Genomic DNA, 27838 nt, shown 5'->3' with positions numbered 1-27838 from the left:
CCTGATGGTGGGCCTGCCTGCTTCAGTCTCTCTCCCTACTCCAGTATATCTTCCATTCAGCCACCAAAGGGATTTTCCTAAAGCTCAGGTCTGATTGTGTCATTCCCACACTCAGCAAACTCCAGTGGCTCCCTATTGCCTCCAGGAGCAAATACAGAATGCTCTGTTTGGGATTCAAAGCCCTTCATAACCTAGCCCTCTCCTGTCTTTCCTTACTTACCTTACTCCCTGACACATATTCTTTGATCCCATGACCCTGGCCTCCTGGCTGTTCCATGAAGGAGACATTCAGTCAGTCGACTCTGGGCATTCTGTCTGGTTGTCCCTCCGACCTGAAATGTTCTTCCTCCTCCTTTCTGATTACTGGCCTCCCTGGCCTCCTTTAAGTCCCAATTAAAATCCCACTTTCTATAGGAAGCTTCCTCAATCCCTTTTAATTCCAGTGCCTGCCTTCCTTATTTCCTATTTATCCTGTATATAGGTTGCTGTGTATGTATTTGTTTGTACTTTACCCCCATTAGACTGTAAATTCCTCGAGGGTAGAGACTGTCTTTTGCCTCTTTTTGTATCCCATGTGCTTAGCACAATATCTGGCACATAGTAGATACTTAATAAATGTTCATTGATTTATTGATTTAATCCTGATGAGGGTGGAGAAATAGCAGTTTAACATAGTTTGAGTACTCTTGAATTGAAGACCTAAAATAAAGTAGGTTTAAATGAAAATTTGGGCAGTATGTAGCCATATGGAAAGTTTTGTTCTTCAATCATTAAGCATTTATTAAGTGCCTATTATATACCAGTCACTCTGGATCCAGAGACAAAAAATTAAAGCAGTCCTTACCCTCAAAAAGCTTATATTCCCTCAGGTAGACAATATGTGCATATATAAGTATGCCTATAAAATAAATGAGAAGGTAATGAGTGGGAAGGGACCAACATAATAACCCTGGGAGGTGGGTACTGTTATTATCCCCCTTTTACAGTTGGGGAAAATGAGGCAGACAAGAGTTAAAATGACTTGCCCAGGGTCATACAGCTAGTAAGTATGTGAGGCAGAATTTGAATGCGTGTTCCTCACTCTATGCCTATCACTCCATGCGCTGCGGTGCCACATAGCTGCCAAGTGCCAAAATAAGCAGAAAGAACCAGGTCATTTGTACACATATTTACAAAATGCCAGATTTACATTGGAGAGAATGCAGTAATAAGAATAGCCAACATCTAGAGAATGTTTTAAGGTTGACAAAGCTCTTTTCATAAATTATTTCATTTGAACCTCACAACAGTAGGTCCTGTGGGTATTATCCCTATTTTACATATGAGGAAAACGAGGCCTAGAAAATGAAGTGACTCACTCGTGGTCACTCAGCCAGTAAGTGCTCGGTTGGGATTCACACTCCACCCAGGAATAGCCACTTACTACTTCCCCATTGATAAGAGTTGAAACTTGCTGGCTAGGCAGACTCGTGGCCTGATTTTTTTTTTTAATAACTAGAGACATTCCAGATGCTCCAGTTCTTACAGTTAGAGGCACCTTGATGAAGGAAAGAGAATGATGGCCTTGCAGTTAGGAGAACCTGCTTCCCATTGCTGCTTCTGACATTTACTGGCTGCATGAGGATCTCGGCTAGTTTATTAACCTCTCTAAGCCTTTCAGTAAGAGGTTATAGATTTCTCCCTCGGTTGCAGCTGAGTTGCTGAGTGTGTCAACCTGCATTAGTGGAGAGTTTCCATACCCGGGATTTCCCTACACTGACTGAGTCACAAGCTGTTGTTGATTTTTTAAAAAAAAGTCTTTTATAAAGGTTAGGTTTTAGGTTTTCACCTGAAAACATAGCACTTTTGTATTCAAGGTCATCTCAAGACACCATCTCCGTGCATCCCTTGTAGCTTTGATCACAGGTGAAAAGAGAATGTCATGTTATCTTGTCAGCCTTTTGGACTGTTAGTCTTGTTTCCTTTGGTTGTTTGAAACGTCCCTGCCTGCTTCACTCACCCATGGGGAGGATTGAGTGGGAAATCAGTGGAAAAGGACTTCAGTGTTGTTCCATGGAGATAATGGGGGTTCTGCTATACAATAAGCATAATCCAGGCTATCTCAAGACTGCAGCTGGTTAAATAAGCAAATTTGTATTCATTCCGCAGCAGCCAGGCAGAGAATAGCTCTTCTCCCCTGATACTGAGCTGAGAAAATGTTCTGAAGCATCAACAATCTAAAAATATCCAGTATTAGGCCCCTGGTTGCATTGCACTTCTGAGAATGGAAAAAGAGAAAAAAGAATCTGGGGTTTTATCCAGGCGTCAGAATGAACCAGAAATTAAATGCAAAAAATTTATATTTAGGTAGTACTATAAATGATGGTCTTTGCATAGCGCTAAATATTGGTTTCCACAGTAACAGTGAATTGGTTCCTTGGTGCAAATACTATGCACCTGTGAAAATAATAAAATTAAATCTTTTCTGTTTTAGTTATATATGCTGTACCAAAAGGCTTCCTGTCCTATTAGCAACAGAACTTTTTTCTTTTTACTTTTTGTGAGTAAAATTGCACAAATGTATTTTGCAATTGTTTTCTTCTGCCACCTCCCTCCACTCTGCCTCGTCCCCACCCCCTCTTTAAGATGTATGGTTGTTCCAGTTTAGAGGCTCAGACTCCTGTGAATTTATGTGACCATTAATGAGCTATCTGTAAAATGCAGTGTAAGGTTAAGCAAGTAAGCCATGGACAGACAGGAAGAAGTGCTGTTTCACTTATGTAATCATGAACTAATAGAGCTTTCCTTCTTGGTACCCCATCTTGATGCCTTTCATTAAATTTAGCATTATCTAAATCCTAGAACTAGATTAATAATAATAACTTTAGATACATTTAATATTTTTTAAAAGTCCTTTAAAGAAAAGAAAATGTGTCCCTATATAAATGCTAATTAACACCATCTAAATATAGTAACATTTTATATAGGATAGACCTGGCAAGGAAAATCTATAATCTAACCTTTCCTGGGGTACTGAGTTTTAAATGTGTGGTACTTACTATACCACCAAATAGAATTTACAAGCTGTGTTATCCCCATCTGGATGTCTTTCCAGGACCTCAGATTCAGGATACCCAAGACCAAACCCCTCACCCTTCCTTCCCAAACCTGCCTTTCCTTCAAACTTATTGTTGATGACATTACCATCACCTCAGTTATCCAGACTAAAAATATTGAACACACCTTTAGTTCTTCCCCCTCCTGCACCATCTACATTTGTTTGGTTGCCAAGGCCTCTTTTTCCTCTACCATATTGTTCTCACCCATCCATCCTTGCTATTTACAATGCCACAATTTTAATTCAGGTTTTCATTACCCCTTTTCTTGGCTTTTGTAATGTAACTTGTATCTTTGTGTAAGATGTAATTTTTTAAAATTAAATTAAAAATTCTCAATTGATATAAATCTATTTCTGCCTCCCACCTACCTCCAATCCATTGAAACAAATATGCAGAGTCAGACCAAAAAAAATTCCACATTGGCCCTGTCTAAAAAATATACATCTCATGTGTACCCTAAGTCCATCACCTCTTTCGGGAGGTAGATGGCATGTTTCATCATGAGTCCTCTAGAATCGTGTTTGGCCATTGCATTGTTCACTGCTCTTAAGTCTTTCAAAGTTGTTTGTTTTTGTTATTATATGAATTGTTCTCCTGGCTCTGCTCACATTACATCAGTTTATGTAAGTATTCCCAGGTTTCTCTGAAACCATCCCTTTTTACCATTTCTTATAACATAATAGTACTTTATTCCATACATATACCATACTTTGTTCAGTTTTCCCCAATGAATAGGTACCCTTACTTTCTAGTTCTTCATCATTCCACAAAAAAGCCTTTACGAATATTTTTTATATCCATATGTTGAGAGATTTGGACCCTGACATGTTGGGTGGGCCTAATGTGAAGAATTTAGGGGAAGTCATAGGTAGGAGTAGAACAGAATGAGATGTGGATGAGTCTGGATGAGTCTGTACCCCTGAAGCATAACCTACATTGATAAAATTACCAAGTCCTGGTGCTGGGGATAGACTCAGGCCCTTTCCTCAGCATACCCCTAGGACTGCACAACTGGTGCCTCTACCCTTGGGTAAGGCTGAAGGTCAGGACTAAATAGGTCTGTTCTCTACTGGACAAGTTGGCCAGTTGACAAGCTATCCTTTAGGGTCAGCCTAATTTATTTTGAGTGTTTTTGGAAGGGTTTCTGACCTAAAAATCTCCCCTTCAAGTCTGCCATTGATACTTTAAAATTCCACTATTAAGGATTAATTTTTGAGTAAACCTTGCCCTCTATTCTTCATGATTAGGGTGACTTATGTGCTACCTATAACTTTGTGCCACATAGCGGTGATAGATGTACACAATGCCCTCACGTTTTGTTAAAGGGGACCCCTTTGTAGCTAGTATATGTGAGTAGAGATAGAATAGAAAAATTACTTTCTTTCCCGCCTCTTTAATTTCCCTGATGGTTATTCACATTAGATGATAAAATTGGGGCTAGAAAGCGAGAGAATTATATCAAATTCCATGGAGTATTAGGGTATAGCCCTATACACCATTGGCAACTTCCTCTTTCACCAGTGGCTGAAGGGGCAAAGGGTTGTGTCACTTGTCATATTGTTTGCAAGACTGTTAGAAAACCAAGATTCTTCATATCTCTTTGGTGGGGGGAGGGGAGAGGAAAGATGGAAACTTGAGAGGGTGAGGGAGAAAAAGATACTTCTTACCCTATTTGGATGACATGGTAGAGACCTACTTCTTGGACTATTCAGTGTCTCGTCTTCCAGGATTCTTTCTGTCTTTCCCAAAGAAACTAGAATGCTCTTTTCAAATCTATATCAAACTCTGTTGAGCGTTTGCCTCAGTGTGGCACCGGGATTTTCCCAGAATTCATATGCTGAGTAAAAGGCAAACTCATCATACAGGGACAGCCTCTGCTTTTAAGAGACATCATCAATAGACTTAGCCCTTCTCAGGCAATGCAAGGATCTAAGACATCTCCAAAGGTCTCATGATAGAAAATGCTATCCACATCCAAAGAAAGAACTATGGAGTTTGAATGCAGATTGAAGCATACTGTTTGCTATTTTTTTTTCTTGTGGTTCCTCCTATTGGTTCTAATTCTTCCTTACAACATCACTAATGTGAAAATATATTTAATAGGAATATGTATGTATAGCCTATATCAGATTGGCATGCCGTCTTGGAGAGGGAGGTGGGGAGAGAGGGGGAAAAAAATTAAAACTCAAAAGCTTATGGAGGTGATTGTTGATAAATCAAAATAAATTAATAAAAAAAGAGACATCATCAAGGACAGGTATGACTGAAAAGAGACACGGGTCAGCTTTGTGGTAAGAGAGGGATGATAAGTGGACAACCTTGAGTGTTTCAGCCTTAATCGCCACAAAATATTAAGAGATTTAGAGGAAAGCTTCATGTGTCATGGGTAGATCTTCTGTGAAGAATTTGTGGAAGGACATGGACAAGTATTGCAAAGGATGAGAAGGCATGGAGAAACAGTGTGTGATAGGCATTGGTAATGGGAGTACACATATCAGCAACATCAGGAACTACAGGACAGCCCCAAAAACCAACTCCTTGTAGTTTTGAGAGGCAGTGTGATATAGTGGATAACACACTCGACGTGGAATCAGGAGAACTTGGGTGCAAATTCTGGGCAAGTCACATAACCTGAGACTCAGTTTTCTCATCTGTAAAATGGTGATACCTCAGTTTTTGTGAAGCTCAAATGAGATGATGCACGTAAAGTGTTCTGACACCAGCCTCCTTGCTGCTTCTCCTCTATCCTGCTCCATCTCCTGACTCCAGACTTTCATTCATTCATTCATTCATTCACTCACTCACTCCCTTCCTTCCTTTTTCATAGAAATATTTATTTACACTATACAAACTTACTCCCTTAACAGGTGAGAGGCATAATCTCCATCCCTGGCCTTCCATCTTGCACTACCTCAGTCTCTGGGGAGGGAAAGGGGATTAGGTTCATAGCTTAGATCAGTTTCCTTAGATCAGAGTTCCAGCTCCCAAGTTCAAAACTCCCCCTTGAGTTCAAATCCCAGGACCTCAGCTTCTCAGGGCTTCCATGTCAGACTGGCTAGCTGCACTCGTTCCTCCTGCAGTCCTCGCTCCAAGGTCATCGTCATGGCTTGAACTTCTGGGTCCTGTGGTGATCACCTTCAGGACCTGACACTGAAGAGGACAAACAACATAGAACAGAAACAGACGCCCCCAGGGCCATTCCTCAGAACTGGGGTGAAAGAGGAGAGCAGAGGAAGGAAGTGCTTCCTTCCTTTCTCACCAATTCAAGTCTTGTCATTTATGCTGTGTGTATATGAATTGTGCTTTTCACCCTCTGGACATGGGAGATAAAAATGGCCCCCAAAAAGCAGCTGGGCATTTTCACTCCCATACCTGGGGCTCTCTCTCTCTCTCCCCTCGTCTCCTCCTTCTGGATTCCCTGGCCTCCTTCAAGTCTCACCTTTTTCAAGGAGCCTTTCCTGATCCCCCTGAATACTAGTGCCTTCCCTCTGTGATTTTCTCTGATTTATCATGTATCTGTCTTGTTTGTGCATAGTTGTTTGCATATTGTCTCCTCATTCAACTCTGGGCTTCTTGAGGACAGGAACTACTTTTCTCTATGCAGATGATTCTCAGATCTGTTTGTCCACTCCTAACTTCCTTCCTGTCCTCCAGTCTCACATCTCCAGCTGCCTGTTAGACATCTTGAACTGGACGTCTTTTTTTTTTAATTTTTTAAATTTATTTTGATTTATCAACAATCACTTCCATATGCTTTTGAGTTGAAAATTTTTCTCCCTCTTCCTCCCCCCACCCTCCCCAAGATGGCGCACAATCAGATATAGGCTTTACATTTACGTAGCCATGATACATATTTTCACATTAGTGAAGTTGTAAGTAAAAATTAAAACCAATAAGAGGAACCAGCAGAAAGATGAAACAAAACTCAACAGGAGGTAAAAATAAGTGATAGCGATTTGACTTCCAGAGTTCTTTCTTTGGATGTGGACAGCATTTTCCATCCCGAGGCCTCTGGAGATGTCTTAGATCTTTGTAATGCTGAGAAGGTGAACTGGATGTCTTATGGACATCTTAAACTCAGCACATCAAAAACTGAACTCACTGTCTTTTCCCCAAAACCCGGTCCTTTTCCCAACTTTCCTATTATTATCAAAGGTACCAGTCCTCTCCGTCACCCAAGCTTGCTACCTACGTGCCATTCTCGACTACTCACTATCATCCCTCCCTTCCCTCTTTTCCTATCTGTTGCCCTTCATCACTTCACCCGTGGACTATTGCAATAGCCTACTGCTTGGTCTCCCTGACTCAAGGCTGTCTCCTCACTCCAGTCTACCTTCCACTCAGCTGTCAGACTGATCTTCCTAAACTCCTGTCACTTTCAATATCAAATATGAAACCTTCTGTTTGACTTTTAAAGCCCTTCATAACCTGGCTCCTTCTACCTTTGTAGTCTTCTTACACCTTACCATCCCTCATGTACTTTTCAATCCAGTGACACTGATTTCCTTGCTATTTCTCAAACAAGAGACTCCATCTCTTGATTTCAGACATTTTCACTGGCTGTGCCCCATGTCTGGAACTCTCTTCTTCCTCTTCTCTACCTTTTGGCTTTCCCAGCTTCCTTCAGGTTTCAGCTAAAGTCTCCCCTTCTGCAAGATCATAGTACCTCCCCTCTGTTGATTATCTTCAATTTATCTTGTAATGTATTTTGTTTTGTATATATATATACTTGTTTGTATGTTGTCTCCCCCAGTAGATAGTGAGCTCTGTGAGAGCAGGGACTGCTTTTGTTTTTGTTTTTCCGTTGTTTGCCTTTCTTTGTATCCTCAGTACTTAGCACACTGTCTGACACTCAGTCAGTGTTTAACAAATACTTGTTGACTTGTTGACTTTGTATTTGCTTAGTTCTTGGCATGAAGTAGACACTTAATTTAAATCACTATGTAGATGTGAATTGCTATTATGATGATAATAGTGATGATGAAGTATAGACCAGCCCTTTTTTTTTTTTGGGCACTAGATGGCTGTCATGAGTCAGTCAAAAATGTGCTGCTTTGGACTAAGTACTGTACTGGCTTGGGCCCACCTGAATGCAGCTGTCGACGGGATCTGGGCTGGGCTTTTTGCCAGTATAGACACTGCACTATAGCCCCAGGAGAGAGCTGTACTGGAACATGCTATTGACCAGATGCCAAGTTCTCTGCTTATAACCCTGTCTTCCCTTTCTAAGTATAATTAAGAGATCCTGCTTGTACTTTGAAAATGAAGTAGTAGAGATAACCTGGGGGACCTAGAAACATCTATCTGTAAAACAGATTTGAGCATCCTTGGCAAGGTTTGAACTACAAGTAGCAGCACATCAGTTCTCTTTGCCACTGCTAGTGGTTGTTCTCTTGATATAGCTGTGCCCCCAAAAGATATAGTACCTTTGCTTCTTCTTTGCAGTTGCTAGTTAGTGGTTACAAGAAAAGCAGGTGGTTTTGTTTGATGACTAAATCAATAATTCTACAGTCCTTGGGTCCTCCTGCCCAAATGTGTGGAGGGAGAAAGAAAGATTTTATTGTGTGCTGTTATAAGAACAATTATAGCTGAAGCTGGATGTGGTTATTCGAGTCAGAATAGTCGTGGAGCCTTAACTGTAGTTTTGCAGTTGCGCGTGGTCCATAGCCATTTAATCACAGAACAGGTTAAGGATACCCAAGTACCTTCGGAGCCTTCAGAAACTGAACCAAGTTTTCCTCTGGTGATTTAAGTCATAGAACTAGTTGAACACCCTGTGTTCCTATCATACTGTTTCTTAGAATACCACCTGTGGTCAGAACCTCCTATAAGATCTCTGCAGTGATATGGGTGAGGCTTTCTGTTTATTTTCTCTGAAACGGCAAAGGGTTGTGGTTTTCATAGATAGGCACTGACAGGCCTTAGGTTAGCAGTGACTCAAATTTCACTAAGCCAACAGGGTTATCTTTGATACCTTTCCCTGCTCACGGGTCTATAAGATGGGACTGACGAGAATAATCCGAGTGTCGCTCCAGAATGAAGGCACTGACCTAAAGGATTTGGTCCACAAGCCACTTAGTAGAGGATTTCATCCATTTTGTTCAGTAGTCTTCACATAAAGCCTGCCCTTATTATGATATTAGCACTGAAGAACTCCAGAAGCTGTATATAGTTTGTTTTTTGCAGCATTTTTATAGCTTATTCACCTCCAGCCACATGCATAGGAAGCAGAGAAGAGGCATCCTATAAATCTGCGTACAACTGAATGTGAGAGGTTGGGGTCTACCTTATAGAAGGCTTGTTCCTGTTTTTTCCTGTGTTCTTTGGACTATCTGTGGGCATAATGGCCTATTTTGTGGAGAAATAAGAGAAGAGGAATGTTACTCCATTATTAACCTAGATCTCTTAAGACATCCATGCTAGCACCAGAAAGAGAGTTTATATGTGTTTTAAGTCATCACCACCTATTCCCTCAATCTGTATACTTAGGACTGGTGAAATCATAATGTCTAAACTATAAAATGAAAGCAGAAGAATCTATGAAAGTGGGCTGAGGAAACACATTTATTAAATGTTGACTCTAGTGAGGGAGTGACTATAGAGTACTCCTTTTGGGCTACCTCCCCAGAAGAGGGTTACTACTATGACAGTTTCTTGGGTATCCTGAGTAGCTATTCCTAAAACTATAGTTTATAAATCCCCACCAATGTGTTTCTAGTTAACAATCAGTCAGGAGACATTTACTCTGAGGGACACTTCACTTACTGTCTACTTTGTCACTAGGAGGAGGGAGCAGCTTTCAGGAACAGGGCAGCCAGCAGCAGAGGATAGAGCTAGCTTGAGAAAGCTGACCCTGGCAATCTAGAATAGAACTTTAGAGAGGAGTATGGTGTGGGAGTCTCACAGAGCACCCTTTTGAGCAGAGATGCTACATACAAGGTGGACCTGGGGGAAGACTTAATGAAGGGAGAAAGGACATTGGGGCTTTGCCAGTGTCCCAGTGGGGCTGTGCCACAATTTGAAGTCATCTAAGCTCTATGTGTTACCTTTAAATTTGCCTAACACTTTAATCCTTTGTGCTTACTATTCCTATAGGTGTTCTGTGTATTTGTGGAGTGTACATTCCAGGATTATGGGGAATATGTTTTATAGCTGCTCTTCTTAACTATCCCATTTGGTAAAAGCCTTTGCTAAGAGCTCTCTCTTGAGTCTGCAGCTGGCTGCATTCTCTGCTACCATTTGTCCTGCTTCTGGAAGCTGCTTCCTCCTTCTAGTGACAGAATAGAGAGTGTATGGAGAAATAGGTATTTCAGTTCATTTTTCAGCCTTGAATTTGTCAAGGAGAACATTTGAGAAAAGTGGACAAGTTCAGTGAGAAGCAATAGGGCACTCAAGTAATGGTAATATGCTTAATTGGATGTGGAAAAGTAAAGAGCATTTGCCTCTGTCAAGAAATTGTATTCAACACTGATTCATTTAGGCAAGATATCTGCTATATACAGTTCATTATGCTAAGCCCTGGGAAGGATATATTAAGTATGTATAAGAGAAGATCCCTGCTGTTAGGGGTTTATAATCTAGTAATCTTCTTTATAGTCACATAAGGAGAAGATCTTGCTCCTTCCCCATCCCTCACAAAACGGTGGCAGACAGGATCAGGGAATTTTGAGCAGATTCTCAGCTGAGAACCTATTTTTATTTTGTTTTGGGGCCTGGAGTGAAAAATCACCTCTCTGAAAGTATATTTAAATGTTACAGACTTTTTCTAGTAGAAATTATCTTTCATATTTATGCCCTTCCTGAGGAGCTGAGTAACTTGAGAGACCGTGTCTGTTACGTATCACTTAAGATCTTATCCTTGAAAAGGAAAAAGAAATCTGGCTTGGGGGACGGGAAGGATTTTTAAATTATTTTCTTTTTTTGGACTTTTATCTTTGTTTAAAAACTCAGGTAGCACTTGTACATAAATACTTCTTTTACAGCACACTCCAAATTAAGTGTTAAAATGGAGATTTGGAATGTGAATGTCAATGTCAATCACCCTCTGCTGCCCTCCCCTAAAAAGGATAATACAAAGTAATTCATGTGACTTCAGTGTATAATATTTTTAGTATGGTATTATGTTTTACCTGCTTAGTCATGTTTTGCTTAAGCTAATATTATCATTGTTTTGAGTTCTCTGAGAACATCATTATTGTTATTATTTTTTATTGTTAGAACATTGGGAAATTGGGAGGAATATCTCTTCTCGGGGATATTATTGTGAATTTAGATTTAGGATTAAAAAATTGTCATATAACCCTCGAAGTCCAAAAATCCAAGATAATTGAGAGTTCATTATCAGGGGTATCCATTAGGATTTTCTCTAAGGCTACTAATGAAATATAATAGATGCAAAAAAATTTTTACAACATTTTATTAGATTTGAATACCCTATAGTTTACCTCTCCCCTAAAAGGAGTAAAAGATGTATATAAAACATGTTCCCCAATATCAGTGGTTATGGAGGGAGTATGGTCCACTAAACTTAGGAATGCTAGTTAACACATGCAAAGCTGTGAATATTGACTTACTTTCGTGTTCAATTTTAAATAAATTTGTCATTTTTGCTTCACATTTTCCTTTCTTGTTTTTCCCCTATTATCACTAATCCAGATCTCCAACATCGGAGGTAGAGGCCAGCAGAAGATAGATAGTTAAGGGAATGGTGAAGGGAGATGATGAAGATCACCTCAAACCTTTGCCTCCTCCAAAAATAACTGCTGTCCCACGGTTTTGAAGAACATAGCTTTTTCACGATCAGCTGAAGCCAAAACCTTTACTTCACTATTTGAAAGCCCCAGCTTTGTACACAGGATACGGTTCCCTTTATTTGCAGTTCTTAAATTCCTAAGGCACCATGTGGCATTCTGAAGGAAAAGACATGTGTGTCTGGCTCTTTGACATCTAAGGTCAAATGGAAAAGCCTTTCATGATTAACCAGCTATAGTGTTTCACTGAGGCACTTAGAACTTCAGGAGACTGTTTTGATTAATTCTCCAAGTTTTGAACTAATGCACAGTGAGCCAGATAAGCTTTGTAACCAAACTTTTCTCTTGTTTTGTCTTCAATCCAGTTTCCTTATGCAGCCCCACCTCCCCAAGAACCTGTGAAGACACTGAGAAGCCTAATCAACATCCGCAAAGATACTCTAAGGCTAGTAAAGTAAGTCCTAAGACAATGTGATAGGGTAGAGCTCTAAGTCATGAAATGGAGACTGATAGTTCACACAAAAGATTTAGAAAGATGCTTTTGCCCCGACCCAAAACTTGATCTCTGTCTTCACAAGTATGGTCTGTCCCCAGTATAGACAGCAGCCGTTTAGTGTTGTGATCAGGCACTTTTGTAGCCAAGGTTTTCAGTATTTTGCTTTTATGAAGAACTTCACAAGGATTTATTAGTAAATTAGTACCCTCCTACAATCCTGGGAAAAAAAATAGCCCAGTGTTATCCCATTTTACAGGTGAGAAAACTGAGTTTGGTGACTCATTCATGGCTCTCACAGAGAGATGGAAATGAGAGCTTGAAGCCCTAAGTCTTTCGTTTTTATTTTAATGTATACATATGAGATTTACTTTTATTACATATGTTCTTCCTCTGAGAAAATCAGTATTCTATGTAGGCTATTTAAGTCATCATCATCATTAATATTATTTATTTAATTGCTTTCACTCTGATGTCCACGAGAGCACGATTGCTAAAGTGAAACTGCTCATAGTGCATCTTGAATGCTATGGCTGGGCCACCACAGGGCCAGTTCTGCCTCACTCGTTTCTTGGGGATTATCATCTGGTGATGGCAAATACAGAATTATCAGGACTGCCTGACTCTGATTATGGGAACAGAATATTAGTCATCCTCATTATCATAAGGAAGATGTATTTCTTTTTATCTCTTTAAGGAAAATATTTCACCCTTAAGCATATTGCCAGCTGCTTCTCTATCTTTAGATGTCTCTCAGTCCCATCCCTAGGGCCAACTCCAGGGATGAAGGAGCCAAGGCCATGCTTCAGAACAAACTGCAGCAAGGCTTCCAAAATACACAGGGGAGTTAGCTGCAGGAACAGGCTGAGCTGAGGTATATAGTAAGGCCTTGGGAGTCTACCAGCTATCAGCTACTCAGTTTATAGAATGATAGAATGAATCTCAGAGTTGGAAGGAACCTCACAGATCACTTGGTCCAGCCCATTCCTGGGCAGCATTTTACCTCTGTAGCACTTCTGACCAGTAGTCATCTAGCTTCTAAGTAAAGCCCTCCAGTAGTGGAGAACTCTACTTGCACAAGCTCTCCCTTCCACCTTTGGGATAGCTCTAACTTGTAAGTTTTTCAAATCTAATCTCTCTTTTAACTCTTCTCCCTCCCCCAAGAGTCCTCCCTGGTAACAAATAAGTACAGTCAAACAAAATGAATCCACACACTGGTCACTGAAAACTGAAAATACATGCACTGAAAATGTATGCTTCATTCTGCCCCTCTAGCTCAACACCTCTCTACCAAGAGTCAGGAAGCTGGAATCAACACCAGTCATCTAGAATTCTGAGTGGTCATTGCATTGATCAAAGTTCCAAAGTCTATCACAGTTGTTTTCCTTTACAATGTTGAGTCATATATCTTGTTCTTCTGGTTTTGCTAAGTTGACTCTGCATCAATTCATACATAAGTCTTCCCAGGTTTCTCTGAAACTGTCCCTTTTGTCATTTCTTAAGGCACAATAATATTCCATTGCATTCATATACTATAATTTGTCCAGCCATTCTTTAATTGATGGGTATTTGCTTTGCTGCTAGTTATTTGTTTTTTGTTTTTTTGATGCAGTAAAAAAGTATTATTATAAATATTTCTGTATACACGAGTTCTTTCTTTTTTGGTCTCTTTGGGGTGTATTTGTAGTAGTGATGCTTCTGGGTCAAAGGTCTTGCACAATTTAGTTACTACAGGGGAGTAATTCCAAACAGCTTTCCAGAATGGTAGGATTAATTCTCAGCTCCACCAACAATATATTAATGTCTCTGTCCTCCCATATTTTCTCCAACAAACTTTACTTTTCTTTCTTCTGTCATCTTTGCCAGCATGTTAGGTATGAGGTGCAACTTTCAGGTTGTTTCAAATCTTTTAAATTAATGATTTGGAGAATTTTTTCATATGGTCTTTGATAGTTTTTGATAGTCTCTTGAGAACTGCCTTTGACTGTTTGTCTACTTGGGAGTGGTTCTTGTTCCAGTATACTTGCACTAATTCTTTGTATATCTTGGACAGGGATAGGGATTGAACCTGTGATTTCACTGGTATAGGGAACTCCTAGGTGAAGAAACTCTCTAACAATGCAGATCTGCACCTTCTCTGTAGGTAGTCTTAGAGTTGTCTAATATCTTGCATTTTTTAATGCTTTTTGGTGTGGCAGTGGGGTTAAGTGACTTGCCCAGGGTCACACAGCTAAGTGTCAAGTGTCTGAGACTGGATTTGAACTCAGGTCCTCCTGACTCCAAGGCCAGAGTTCTATCCACTCTGCCACCTAGCTGCCCCTAAGTTGTCTAATATCTTGATAGCTTACATATCAGAACTTTTAAAGAAAAATTTACTGTGAAGTTTTTTTCCAAGTTTGCTATTTCCCTTCTAATTATCACTGCATTGATTTTATTTGTACACTTTAAAATTTTTTGATCAAAAAGTTCCATTTTATCGTCTCTGATCTTCATTATTCATTGTTTGGCCAAACATAACTTTCCCTATCAGTAATTATGAAAGTGTCTCTTTCTCTGCCCTTCTATTTTACTTATTATATGTCCTTTTGTATTTAGGTAGTGTATCCTTTTGGAGTTTATTGTGATACGTGGTATGAGATGTTGGCCTAAGCCTAATTTCTGCTATAGTGCTTTCTAGTTTTCCCAGCAGTTTTTGATAAATACTGAGTGCTTACCCTAGTAGTTTCAGTCCTTGGATTTAATAAACACCATACTCAGTTGCCTCTGGGTCTTAAACTAATCTGTCCAGTGTTTACCTTTTCTATTTGTTTTAACCAATACCATTATTGTTTCGATGATAACTGCTTTGTAATAAAGTTAAAGATTTGGTAAGGCTAAGCCCTTCCTTCCAACATTTTTTCAATTATTTCCCTTGAGATTCTTGATCTTTTTTTCTTCCAAACAAATTTCATTATTATTTTTTTCTAGTTCTACAAAGTAGTCTACTTAGTATGGCACTAAATCTGCAAGTTAATTTAGGTAGTACTCTTATTTTTATTATGTTGGCATAGCCTAAACATGATTAATTAATATCTTTTCAATTATTTACATCTATCTTTATTTCTGGAAAGAGTGTTTTGTAGCTGTATTTATATAATTCCTATGTGTGTATTGGTAGGGGTTTTTTCCATATATTTTATACATTCTGTAATTATTTTGGAAGGAATTTTTTTCTTTCTATCAGTTCTTGCTGAGTTTTATTGGTAATATACAGAAAGGCTGATGATTTCTATATGTTTACTTTCTATTATGCTAGTTTACTGAAGTTATTGCGTCATTTAATTTTAGCTGAATTTTTAGAATTCGTTAAGTAAACCATATCATCTGCAAAAGTGATCATTTCATTTCCTCTTTGCTTATTCTTATTCCCTCAGTTTCTTTATTTTATTACTATAACAATCATTTCTTTTTTAAAAAATAAATCTACTGGGGCAGCTACGTGGCGCAGTGGATAGAGCACCAGCCCTGGAGTCAGGAGGACCTGAGTTCCTATGTGGCCTCAGACACATAACACTTACTAGCTGTGTGACTCTGGGCAAGTCACTTAACCCCAGTTGCCTCACCAAAAAAAAAAAAAAAAAGAAAAGAAAAATAAATCTATTAGGGGCCTCTAGGTAGTAGAGTGGATAGAGCACCAGCCCTGGAGTCAAGAGGACCTGAATTCAAATCTGGCCTCAGTCCAAACACTTGACACTTACTAGCTGTGTGACCCTGGGCAAGTCATTTAATCCTGATTGCCTTGGAAAATAAACAAACAAAAACAAAAATATTTTATTTATTTTTAACATTTTTTTTAATTTTGAGTTCTGAATTTTCCCACCCCCTCATGCTCCTAACTACCTATTAAGAAGGCAAGAAATGGGATATCAGATATACATATGAAATCATGTAAAACATATTTCCATATTAGCCATTTTACCAAAAAAAAAAGCAAGAAAAATAAAGAAAGTAAAAAAAAAAATCTGCCTTTAGATTCCATCAGCTCTCTTTCTGGAGGTAGTTTATAGCTAGCATTTCTAAAACTATATAAAGTAATAGTGGTGGACATCTTTACATCTGATCTTATTGGAAAGGCCTCTGTAATGTTTCTCTATTACATTGATAATGTTTGCTCTTGGTTTCAAACAAGTGGTCTTTACCATATTAAGGAATAGTTATTTTATTCCTATGTTTTTAACATAAATGGGTATTATTTTTTGTGCATCTATTGACATTATCATGTGTTTCTTGTTATTAATATGATCTTTTAAGTTTAAAATTTTTCTTATATTGAACCAACCTTGAAATCTTGTTATAAATCCAATCTTGTGAGAGTATATGATCTCTTTAATTTGTTGTAGCAATATGAGGTTCCACTTCACACCCATTTTATTGGCAAAGATGACAGAAAAGGAAAATTATAATTGTTAGGGTGAGTATAGGAGGCAGTATTCTTTCTGGAGCTCTGAAATGACCCCAGTCATCCAACTTGCAAGTATATTAAAATTCACTAAGCTATGACTTGAGGAATTGGGAGAAGGTTGAACTTAATACTCTCCCTCCAAAAAAAAAAAAGAGTATTTACATGTACAAAGGAGACAATAAGAATATCTTACATGAAACTGCAAATCTCTAAAATGTATAGCTTTTCCTTTTAAGATATATAAAACATTTAACTATAAGTTTGAAAGCAGTCCTGCTTGTTTCTTCCTTCTGTTTTTCCTTTTGTTTTCCTCTGTGCATTTTAAAAAAATATTTTAATGACCCTTTTCCTTTTTATTTCTGGGTTTGTTTTTTTTTTTTTTGCCAATCCTTTCCTCCCCCTAGATTTCCAAAAGAAAAAAAATCCTCCTAACAAATATTCATAATTAAGCAACATAAAGTCCCATATTAGCCATGTCTGAAAATGTATGTCTCATTCATCATTGGTGCTCTGGGATCATGATGGGTGTTTTGACCAGTCCTTTGATTCAACAATACAACTGGGACATCTAGGTGGTGCAGTGGATAGAGCACTGGCCCTGGAGTCAGGAAGACCTGAGTTCAAATGTCGCCTCAGACGCTTGATACTTACTAGCTATGTGACCCTGGGTAAGCCGCTTAACCCCATTGCCTAGCCAAAAAAACCCAAAACAAATAAAAAACAATACAACTACTAGGTAAAGTTTTCTCCCTTCTGTTTTAAGCAATTCTCCTTATAACTTTTTCCTCCAGAGCTCTTATTTCAATTCTAATTTAATTTTATCTGTTATTTCATTTTCCTTCCATTCTTGTCCTTTTTTCCCTCTATGGCACTATTTGTGCTTCTTGTAGAGTTACTCCCTTCTACTTACCTCTTAGACTTTTTAGCCCATCATATTTATTGGTTTTGTTTGATGTTTTCCTCTGTTTACTCACATTTTCTTGGGTATAGTCTCACTCCCAGCACTTGTAGGCTTCAGGTCCATTTATTGGGTTTGGGGCTGACATTCCTTGTATAACCCCTCACTCAGCCACTGCTGCTTCTGATTGTCTCTTTGTGAAGTTCTGAATTGGGTGAAGAGACTGACTTGTGTTTCTCTTTGATTTTCTTTAATGTTCTGTTTGGAATGATTTTTAGAATTTGCTGGAGTGTCTATGGGGGAATTGGAGTGTCTACATCCCTTCACATTGTCATCCTAAGTGTGAGATGAATTGCTTTGTTTTTGGTGTTAGAGCAAAACCCAGGAATCTGTACCTTGGCCACCAGCTGTTCTTTTGGGACCCAAAAGAAAAAGCATCTTCTAGGACTTTGTCATCATGGGGGCCAAGGAGTTGGTAGAAGGCTCTTTGTAGTCCCCAGGGTTGTTCTTCTTTTAAGGGGTTAAGGGGAGGGGACTGAAGAGGGTCCCTGCAGTCCTGAGTTGTAACTTCTATCCAGACAGGGAGAGGTAGAGGTGGGGAGGCGAGAAGGCGGCATTTTCTACTCCTGAGGCAGTCTCCTCACCAGCCCCTAAATCATGATATATGAATATAGTGGAATATTAAAGTGCCATAAAAATAATAAAAATTAATTCTCTAAGGAAATATGTATGTACTTCTTTCATATAAGGTTGTTGTAGTATGAAATCAGCAGGACCAGACGTTTTCTACAAGTATATAAGAAAAAGAAAAGAAAAGAAGGAAGTGGCAGAATTTCAGGCAGGCCTGGAACATAGAACAAAAGCATGTTATTTGCTTGCTGGTTGATCTTTCGATTCTTCCTCATTAAAGGCTGGGGGTGAAGGAGGATGATATAAATTTTTGTTCCTTGTTTTGTATGTATATTCATTTGTCTCCATGGATTGTTACTTTTATAATTAAAGAAGTTTTAAATAAAATGTTGTTTCCACAACCAAAAACAGTACTCCAGATGTGACCTAACCTGGCCAGAATACATAGAATTGTCATCTTCCTTATGTTGGGCATTGGGCTTATGTCAATGCAGGCTAAGCTCTGATTTACCCCTTTTTGGCTGTCATGGCCCACTATTAACTCCTTTGAGTACAGTAAAAATCAAATTAATTCTCTTGCTTAACCTCTTCTCCCTCAACCCTGTACTTGTGAAGTTGATTTTTTGAACCTGTGTGTTGGGCTTTACATTTGCTCCAGCATTTCATTCAAATTCCTCATTGTTGTATAAGGGTAACTCTGGGTTTTTAGAGATAATGCTAACAGAGATCAAGCTCTCCATGACTTCTGTCAAACTGGAAAGACATTCAATATGGATATAGCAGTAGACTGTATACCTTTTGTCAGAAAGTCAGCTTCCCTAAGTTTGGAGAGGCTCAGAGTGATGAATTTTTTTAGCCCCAGCAACAATTTACCAGCCTGTTTGTGAATGCCTAGAGTTAAATAATGGTGGCAATGCCCACACTAACAAACCAGGCATCCTTAAAGTAGGACTTTATGTTTATCCCTATTGGATTTCATTTTAAATAATTTTGGTTGTTTTTCTAGTTGCATGTGACTTATTTACCAAACCAATAAAGGGAGAATCCAAGTATCCAGATATTCTGAGTCTTGGCCTATAATTTATGAAGCTTGTGGCGCAGGATTTTCTGGGGCCTGGGGAACACAGTAAGTTCTCATTCTCTGAGGTCTTCTAGGTGCACCGAGGAAGTAAAAACCCCTGGAGAAGAGGTCAGCAAAGCCAAAGTCTACTACAATGTAGAGTTCACTTTTGATACCGATGCCCGGGTGGCAATCACCATCTATTATCAGGCCACTGAAGAGTTCCAGAATGGCATAGCCAGGTAAAAAAGGGATGAAGACCAAATGAGCCCCTTCCTCTAGAGACAGATGAGATATAGCCAAGTCTTAAACTATTACCAGTAGGACATTTTCCCTCCTGACCAAGATCTACTTCCTGAGCTGGCAGGCCTGCTCTTAATTTTTTTTTTTGGGAAGGGGCGTGCTAGGCTGTGGGGTTAAGTGACTTGCCCAGGGTCACACAGCTAGTAAGTGTTATGTGTCTGAGGCTGGATTTGAACTCAGGTCCTCCTGAATCCAGAGGGTCGGTGCTCTAGCCACTGGGCCACCTAGCTGCTCCTCTGCTCTTAATTTTTTACCTTGTTCAGTACCATCTTGGTTCAGTGCAAGGTAACAGTATGTCATCTCATGATGTTACAGACTTAATTCTGAGGGCATACAGGTTGAGTAGAGGAATTCTAATGGCATAACCAGCCAAAGGCAAAGTAAACTTGTGATAAAGCAGGTTCTCTCCTTTATTTTCCATGGGTTGAGACTGAACATCATTTAGAACCAGAATGAAAGACTGGGAAACGTCAACTATATCTGGACAAGATGCTAACTTTGACCCCCTCCTCTGATCTATAGCTACATCCCGAAAGACAACAGCCTTCAGTCAGAGACAGTACACTACAAGCGAGGAGTGTGTCAGCAGTTCTGCCTGCCCTCCCATACTGTTGACCCATCTGAGTGGGCTGAAGAGGAGGTAAGCTGTTTCTTGCCTAAATGTCTTGGGGACATGAGCCACAGGGGAGAATATAAGGTCATTAGGAATAGGAGAATATAAGTCTCCATTAGGAAATGGAGACTCATGAGCACCCAAGAGCCGACTTGAGCATTGGCTTCTGCAAGTAAGGCATATAAAAGCGATAAAAGGTGTCACACATTTCAGCTTCTTCCTTCATGCCCTTCGATGTGTTTGATTTTGTCACATTACTAATATACCCAAAGACATATAGATATATCTCATGTCCTTTTATTGTATCATAACATCTTATCATTCCATCTCTCTCTCTATGCCTTTCCTTTTAAAAAACAAAACATTTATTTCTTACATAACCAAAACTTTTCCCCATATCCTTTTCTTTCTCCTTCACAGAGAGTTTCTCTAGGTCTTTCTTATCTCTTTTCAACCTATTCTTCAACCTCACAACCTTTAAACTCTCCATCCCTCATTACCTTTCCAGGCCATCATCCACACTCTAACCTCACTTTCTTCATCTCAGTCCTATAGTTAACCAGCTCAACTCTACCCTGTCCTCTGTTCTCAGATTCCTTTATCCTATCACCACTTCTGCTTTGCCAGACCCTGGATAACTCCCGCTGTCTACCTGCCCCACTCCTAATTATGTGTTGCTGAATGGTGCTAGAGGAAATATGGCAACCAAACCAACTTGGTCCACTACAAATTTAAGCGATACAATCTCAGTTGGGTCCTCACCACCAAGACAATCCTTTCATTTCTCCCTAATTAATTCTCTTTCCCATTTCCACAAAGACTGTTCCAAACCTCTTTTCTCCTCAAGTTTCCCATGCTGTTCTCTCTTTTACTGAGAAAATAGACTGTTTGCAATAAACCCCCTCTTCTCCCCTTCTCTACATTTTAAAATCCCTAGAATCATTCCTCATTCTTCCCTCCTTTACTCTATCTCTGATGAAAAGGTGACCTTTCTTCTCTCCAAGGCCAACCTCTTTACATGTGCCCTTCATTCCATCCCATCTTCTCCAATAAATTGTCCCCAACAGTGATCCCCTTTCAGTTCTTAAATCTCTCTGTATCTACTAGTTCTCTCTCTACTACCTACAAACATAGCCACATCTCCTCGAGCCTGAAAAATCTCTCACTAGGCCTTTCCATCTCCTCAAGCCATCATTTGAGATTTTTCTTCCATTTCTTAGCCAGACTTCTAGAAAAATCTGTCTTCCAATACTTGTCATCTCAGTTTTCTCTCCTTTCACTCATTTTTCAAATCTCTACAATCTAGCTTCCAGTTTCACCACTCAAATGAAACAACTTTCCAGAATTACCAATAATCTCTTAATTGCCCAATATTATAACCTTTTCTCAATCTTCTTCCTTCACCACCTCTTTGTAGCATTTAACGTTTTCTCCTTCTAGATACTCTCTAGAGACCCACTGGGTCTTTATGACATTGCTTTCTCTTGGTGCTCCTCCTCTCTGTCTGACCATGTTTTCTGTCTCTTTTGCTGGCTCATCATGCATATCACACCCCCTAATTCTGGCTATATCCTCACAGTTCCGTCCAAGGTCTTCTTCCTTTCTCTCTCTGCATTTTCTCATTCAGTGACCCACATCAGCTGCCGTTGGTTTAATTATCTTCTCTATGCCAGTGATTTCCATATCTCTACTCAGCCCTAGTCTTCTAAATTCTAGGTTGGTAGAATACATGATGGATATTTCAAACTGGGTTTCCCATAAGCATTTCAAATTCAGCATGTCCAGAACTGAATTAATGTATCTTTTCCCTAAAACCCACTCCTCTTTCATACTTCCCTCTCTAGAGCACTACCATTCTTCCAGTCACCCAGGCTGGCAATCCAGTGAGGAGTTATGGCTAATTCCTCACTCTCTTTCACTCCACATATTAGTCAGTTGCTAAATATTGTCATTTTCTACTTCCAGAACATTTTTCGCATGTATTCCCTTCTCTCTGCTTATGTTGGCTCAGACCTTCATCACTTGGCACCTCAACTATTGCAGTACTCTCTTAATTGGTCACCCTGCCTCAAGTTTGTCCCCTTCCTAGTTCCTACTGCCAAAGCAATTTTTCCTAAAATGCAGGTGTGACCATGTCACTCTGATGATCAAAAACCAACTCCATTGGTTCCCCATTTCTTCTCTGATCAAATACAAGCACCTCTATTTAACTCACAAGGCCTTTACAACCTGGCCCCAGCTTACCTTTCCAACCTTATTAAGTATTACTCCCCATCCTCCATGAAATTGGAAGCTGCTTGAGGTTACTGTCTTTTGCCTACTTTTGTAACCCCAGTGCTTAGCACAGTGCCAGGCACATAGCAGGCACTTAATAAATGTTGGTTCAATGAATAATACCAAACAGACCTTGCTGTTCCTTACACAGAGTACTTCATTTCCAGTCTCTACATGTCTATACTGAATCTCCCTCATGCCTGGAATGCTCTCCTACTTCACCTCAACCTCTGAGGATCCCCTGTTTATTTCAAAACTGCTTGAGTACCATCTTCTACAAGAAGTCTTCCCTGGTTCCCTCCAGCTGATAGTGCCCTTCCTTAATTTACCTTGGGGCAGCTAGATGGTACAGTAGATAGATCACCAGCCCTACATTCAGGAAGACCTGAGTTCAAATCTGGCCTCAGACACTTACTAGCTGTGTGATCCTGGGCAAGTCACTTTACCCCATTGCCTCAACCAAAAAAAAATTTACCTTGTATAAATTTTGTATATCCTTATATGTACATATGTTCTCACTTGATAAGATCCTTGAGGGGAGGGACTACTGCATTTCTCTCTTTGTGTCTCTAGTACCTAATACAGTGCTTGGCACACAGTAAGTACTTAATATATAGTTGTTGATTGATTAATTGTATCTTTTTCAGGGGTAGCATGATCTTTTGATCAGTATGGGGTTTTTTTTTGGGGGGGGGCCTAGGCAATCGGGTTAGGTGACTTGCCCAGGATCACACAGCTAGTAAGTGTCAAGTGTTTGAGGTCACATTTGAACTCAGGTCCTCCTGACTCCAGGGCCGGCACTCTATTCACTGTGCCACCTAGCTGCCCCACCAGTGTGTTTTAAGACAGCAGTGCCCTGAGGGAGTGGGGGGCCAGGGCTTAAAAATTCTAATGGGCTTAAATCAGAAAGGAATTTTAAAAAGAGCTCTCTTTGAAATAGCTAAATTGACTTGTGCAGTTAAAGGCATATTGAGTCCCTGGAGAACAGGGACTTGTTCTGAATGATGACACTTAACTTAAGGCTTCTAAACGGGATGTCCCCTTATGGCATATTATCAGGGTGTTTGGCTGCATGTCACACATGACTAGGACATTTAAGTGTCTCAGCTCCTCACCCTGTGCGTTCTTTTGCTCTGCTCACTCCGCAGCTGGGTTTTGACCTGGACCGAGAAGTCTACCCAATGGTTGTCCATGCGGTAGTGGATGAAGGCGATGGTACGATGGGACCTGGACTCTCTTTCTGTGGGTAGTGAGTGCTCTCTTGTGGTGGGTCCTGCCCGCCACAGCTGCTGCTGCCCCAGGCTAGCATGCCTTTTTTAAGCCATGCAGTCACACGTGGTTTTCTTCATCTTTACCATCAGAATTTTAAAGGTCCTTGAACTAATATGTGTTGTCTTGTATTAGTCTCTCCCCTATCCCACCACCCTGTGATTGCTTAGCAGGTTCTGGGTTGGGAGCAGCATTAGTGAGATTGGGATATCTGGGTGTGGAATGTGGCTTTTCTTTCTTCACCTTATGCTCTTGTGTCTTGCAGAGCATTTTGGACACTGCCATGTACTTCTCGCTACGTTTGAAAAGGTGAGTAAGTAAACCAGCAAGAGCCCTCCTCTTGCATTAAGCTAAATATTAATAACCCATTTCCCTGCCCCTCCACAAAGAAGGCCAGTGCCCAGGCCAGGGGTAGGGAACCTGGGGAACTTCATCCAAACTTCACAAAACAAATCCCTTTCATAAAGGGATTTGTTCTGTAAAACTTGGACTCAGTCAAAAGGCCGCACCCAAGGACCTAGAAGGCCTCATGTGACCTTGAGGCTGCAGGTTCCCACTCCTGATCCAGGCTATCTGAGCTCCAGTAGTCCTAACTCTGGAGCTGGCTCAGTTGTTTTCCATGGTATGTTGACTGTTTCATTTTTGTCCTTATGCCTCAAGTACTTGGGACAGTGTCATAGATACAGTAGGTTCTTAAATATTTGGGTTTTTAATCTCATTTTATTGATATATTTGGTTAATACACCCCTTTAATTTCTGAGTATATTCCTCCTCCCCCAGCCCAAGTTTTGTTACCCTTGTAACAAAGATTTTAAAAGAAAGGAGGGCAAGGAGAAAAGCAGTTCAGCAGAACCAGTAACCACATCATGTCTGACAGTTTAGGCCATCTTCCACACCCAGGACTCCTCTACAGAGAAGGAGGGGGGTATGTTTTCTCAGCTCTTCTTCTTCTTCTTCTTCTTCTTCTTCTTCTTTTTCTCCTCCTCCTCCTCCTTTGCAGTTAGGGTTAAGTGACTTGCCCAGGGTCACACAGCTAGTAAGTGTCAAGTGTTTGGTCTAAGGCCAGATATGAATTCAGGTCCTCCTGACTTCAGAGCTGGTATCCACTATGCCCCCTAGCTGCTCCCTCAGCTCTTCTTCAGGGCCAAACTTGGTCGTTTTAATTACTGAGCATTCAGTTTAGGATTTTTTGTTCTTTCCATTTACATTGTAGTACATATGACTAGTCTTATTGTTCTCCTCATTCTGTTTACTTTACTCTGTATCAAGTTCATCTAGGTCAGGGGTGGGGAACCTGTGGCCTCGAGGCCACATATGGCTCTCTAAGTCCTCAGGTGCAGCCTTGGACTGAATCCAAACCCATTTGTTCTGTAAAGTTTGGATTCAGTCAAAGGGCCACACTTGAGGACCTAGAGGGCCACATGTGGCCTCAAGGCCTCGGATTCCCCACCCCTGATCAAGGTCTTTCCATGTTTCTCTGGATTCTTTATATTCTTATTTCCTTATGATGAATTTTCCATTACATGTTTGTAGCCTTCATAAATATGTATTGAATCAAATATGTAAGAATATGTAAGATTGAATACATAAGAGTAAATAAAGGAACATCTGTTAGTATTTCCCCCCCCCAAAAAATCGACTTTGCATTTATAAATTCCACTGGTTTATTTTCTATTTATTCTGTATATATTTAATCTGTGCAAATGTAGTGGAGAGAAAGCTGGCCTTGAAGCCAGGAAGACATGGGTTCAAGTCCTGCCTCTAACACAGACTGGCTGAGTGATCCCAAGCAAGTCATTTAACCTCGCAATGCTTCAAGCAACTCTTTAATATTATTAAGTTTCAGAAAAAGTGCTGATGGTTACCAGTACCAAAGAAATCACAAGTCTCCATTCCTGTATTTATTCTTTTTTTATTAATTTATTTTGATTTATCAACAATCTCTTCCATAAGCTTTTGAGTTTTAAATTTTTCTCCCCCTCACTCCCCAAGAAGGCACACAATCTGATATAGGCTATACATATACATTCCTGTTAATAGATGTCGTAAGTAAGAATTAGAACCAATAGGAGGAGCCACCAGAAAGAGGAAACAAAACACAACAGAAGAAAAAAAATAGCAAATAGTATGCTTCGATCTGTATTCAGACACCATAGTTCTTTCTTTGGATGCGGATCCTGTATTTATTCTTAAAGGTGTATATGGCATACATATGAACATGGCATCTCCTCCTGCTAGGATGCAAATTCCTCAAGAGTCAGGGTGATTTAATCTTTTTGTTTGTGTCCCCAGCACCTAGCACAGTCCCTGATATGTAACAGGCCTTTACTTAACTGCTAGATTGAGTGACCTCTTCTTGCCTTCTCTTCTCTATCATGATAATAATCTTCTCATTTCAGCACACAGATGGCACTTTCTGCGTAAAGCCCCTGAAACAGAAACAGGTGGTAAGTGTTTGAAGGCCAGGGCCTGTTGTTAACCCTCTTCACCAAATGGGAACAAAAAAAAAGTAGGGCAGGGGGATTCAGGTTCTTGGATGTCAAGGACGGCCTAAAAGAGAGTCTGTCTGATTTTTAGCATCTTTATGGACTCAGAATTATTGGTTCTGAGACAAGAAATTCAGAGAATGGAAAAGCTGGAAGAGCTTTCTGCTTTAGGCTTCTGACCCCAAGGGGCTGTGTTTGTGGGAAGGGAGAGAAGTGCAAACTCTTAAGCCATCTTTAGTTCTGGAGACTAGAGGGCAGTTTTAGCAAGTGAGGAAAATTCTGTAAAACAGAGTCTGGGAACTATCAACTTGAAAGTTTTTCCTCAGTTTAATACAGGTGTTCAAAAATGAAATGTTTATTGCCTACCAGGATCCCTTACCATTAAGCTCAGCAAATGCAACTATATATACATCTGAAAGAGAAAGAAACCCCAACCTCTTATTCTTCTGTAGGTCTAGTAATCTGAAACTAAATCATTAGGGAGATTCATTCTTTGAGTTAAGCATTTTCCCTAGGTAAAAATGCAAATACTCCTGGGAGTGAAACACATTGAGGCTTAGTTAGTTAAAAACATGTTAGTGTGACTTAGTTCGAGGTCCTTTCTAAGAGGACAACTAAGATCAAGTTTTGGAAGAGGATTTGTTGAATTGATCTGAACTGAATGCAGTGGGCATGGCCAGTTTGACTAGAGCTGTTGCTATGGGGCAGTAGTGTGAAATGTGTTGGGAACAGTGAGGAGAAGCCAAATCACAGAAAGCCTTGAATGCCAGGCCACATGAAAGATTCTAGGCAGATGATAATAACCTCATTTTACACATGAGGAAACTGAAACTCAGAGAAGGGTGACTGGCCTGACTGTATTTTTGTAAGTGGCAGAGCAGAGATTATGACCAATGTCTCCCGTCTACAAGTCTGATAATCTTCCCAGTATACCATGAATCTAATTCATAGTTTTGTCTATGGCCAGCCAGCCAAAGTGGAAGTAAATATTGGCCAGCTAGGGAATGAGAATGTGTCAGACCAGCCCTAGGGTTATAGAGATTGAATGCGGCAGACACAAGTTATTAGTCAGCATTAGAGTGATAGGAAATGGGACCACTTTGTCAATTGCATTGACCTAACTGGACATTCTTGGTAGTTGAGGTTTTAACAAGGGGCCTTGTAGAGGAGGATTTTGGCTAGATGGGAGATGGGAGGATAGATGGTAACTAGATTAGACCATGGGGAGCAGAGTCTTCATGAATATTTAGAATTTATTCAATTAATATTTAGCAAATACTCAACCACATCACAATGATTCCAATCAGAAATTTCCTTCTGAATATGTAATAGTAATAATACATGATAAATAATGTAAACTTAAAATCTATATGTGTATATAAAGTCAATATCTGTCTATAATATAAAAACAATATTTACAGCGACCTTGTAAAAGAAAAGCAGCACAGGATTTTTAACTTCTTCCTCAACCCTTGCTGATATCCATTTCTTTCTACCTGTCTTCTTCTCTGCTTCCCTGTTTT

General features: G+C 39.8%; 1 protein-coding gene across 4 annotated transcripts in view; it reads left to right on the top strand.

Annotated features, from left to right (window-relative positions):
* Nucleotides 1-27838, top strand: part of RNF157 (ring finger protein 157) — a 125563-nt gene that overhangs the window by 80246 nt on the left and 17479 nt on the right. For all 4 annotated transcript variants that reach the window (XM_021002576.2, XM_021002577.2, XM_021002579.2 and 1 more), the window contains exons 3-8: nt 12214-12302; nt 19466-19612; nt 20196-20313; nt 23709-23775; nt 24095-24138; nt 26229-26276. In XM_021002576.2, the coding sequence (XP_020858235.1) occupies nt 12214-12302; nt 19466-19612; nt 20196-20313; nt 23709-23775; nt 24095-24138; nt 26229-26276 (513 nt within the window). The remainder of the gene's footprint in view (nt 1-12213; nt 12303-19465; nt 19613-20195; nt 20314-23708; nt 23776-24094; nt 24139-26228; nt 26277-27838) is intronic.

This window comes from Phascolarctos cinereus, unplaced genomic scaffold (genome assembly GCF_003287225.1).
Source record: "Phascolarctos cinereus isolate Bilbo 61053 unplaced genomic scaffold, phaCin_HiC Scaffold_5;HRSCAF=322, whole genome shotgun sequence".
Classification (NCBI taxonomy): Eukaryota; Metazoa; Chordata; class Mammalia; order Diprotodontia; family Phascolarctidae; genus Phascolarctos; species Phascolarctos cinereus.
The sequence above is the reverse complement of the archived record's forward strand: the minus strand, read 5'-3'. Positions and strand labels throughout refer to the sequence as shown.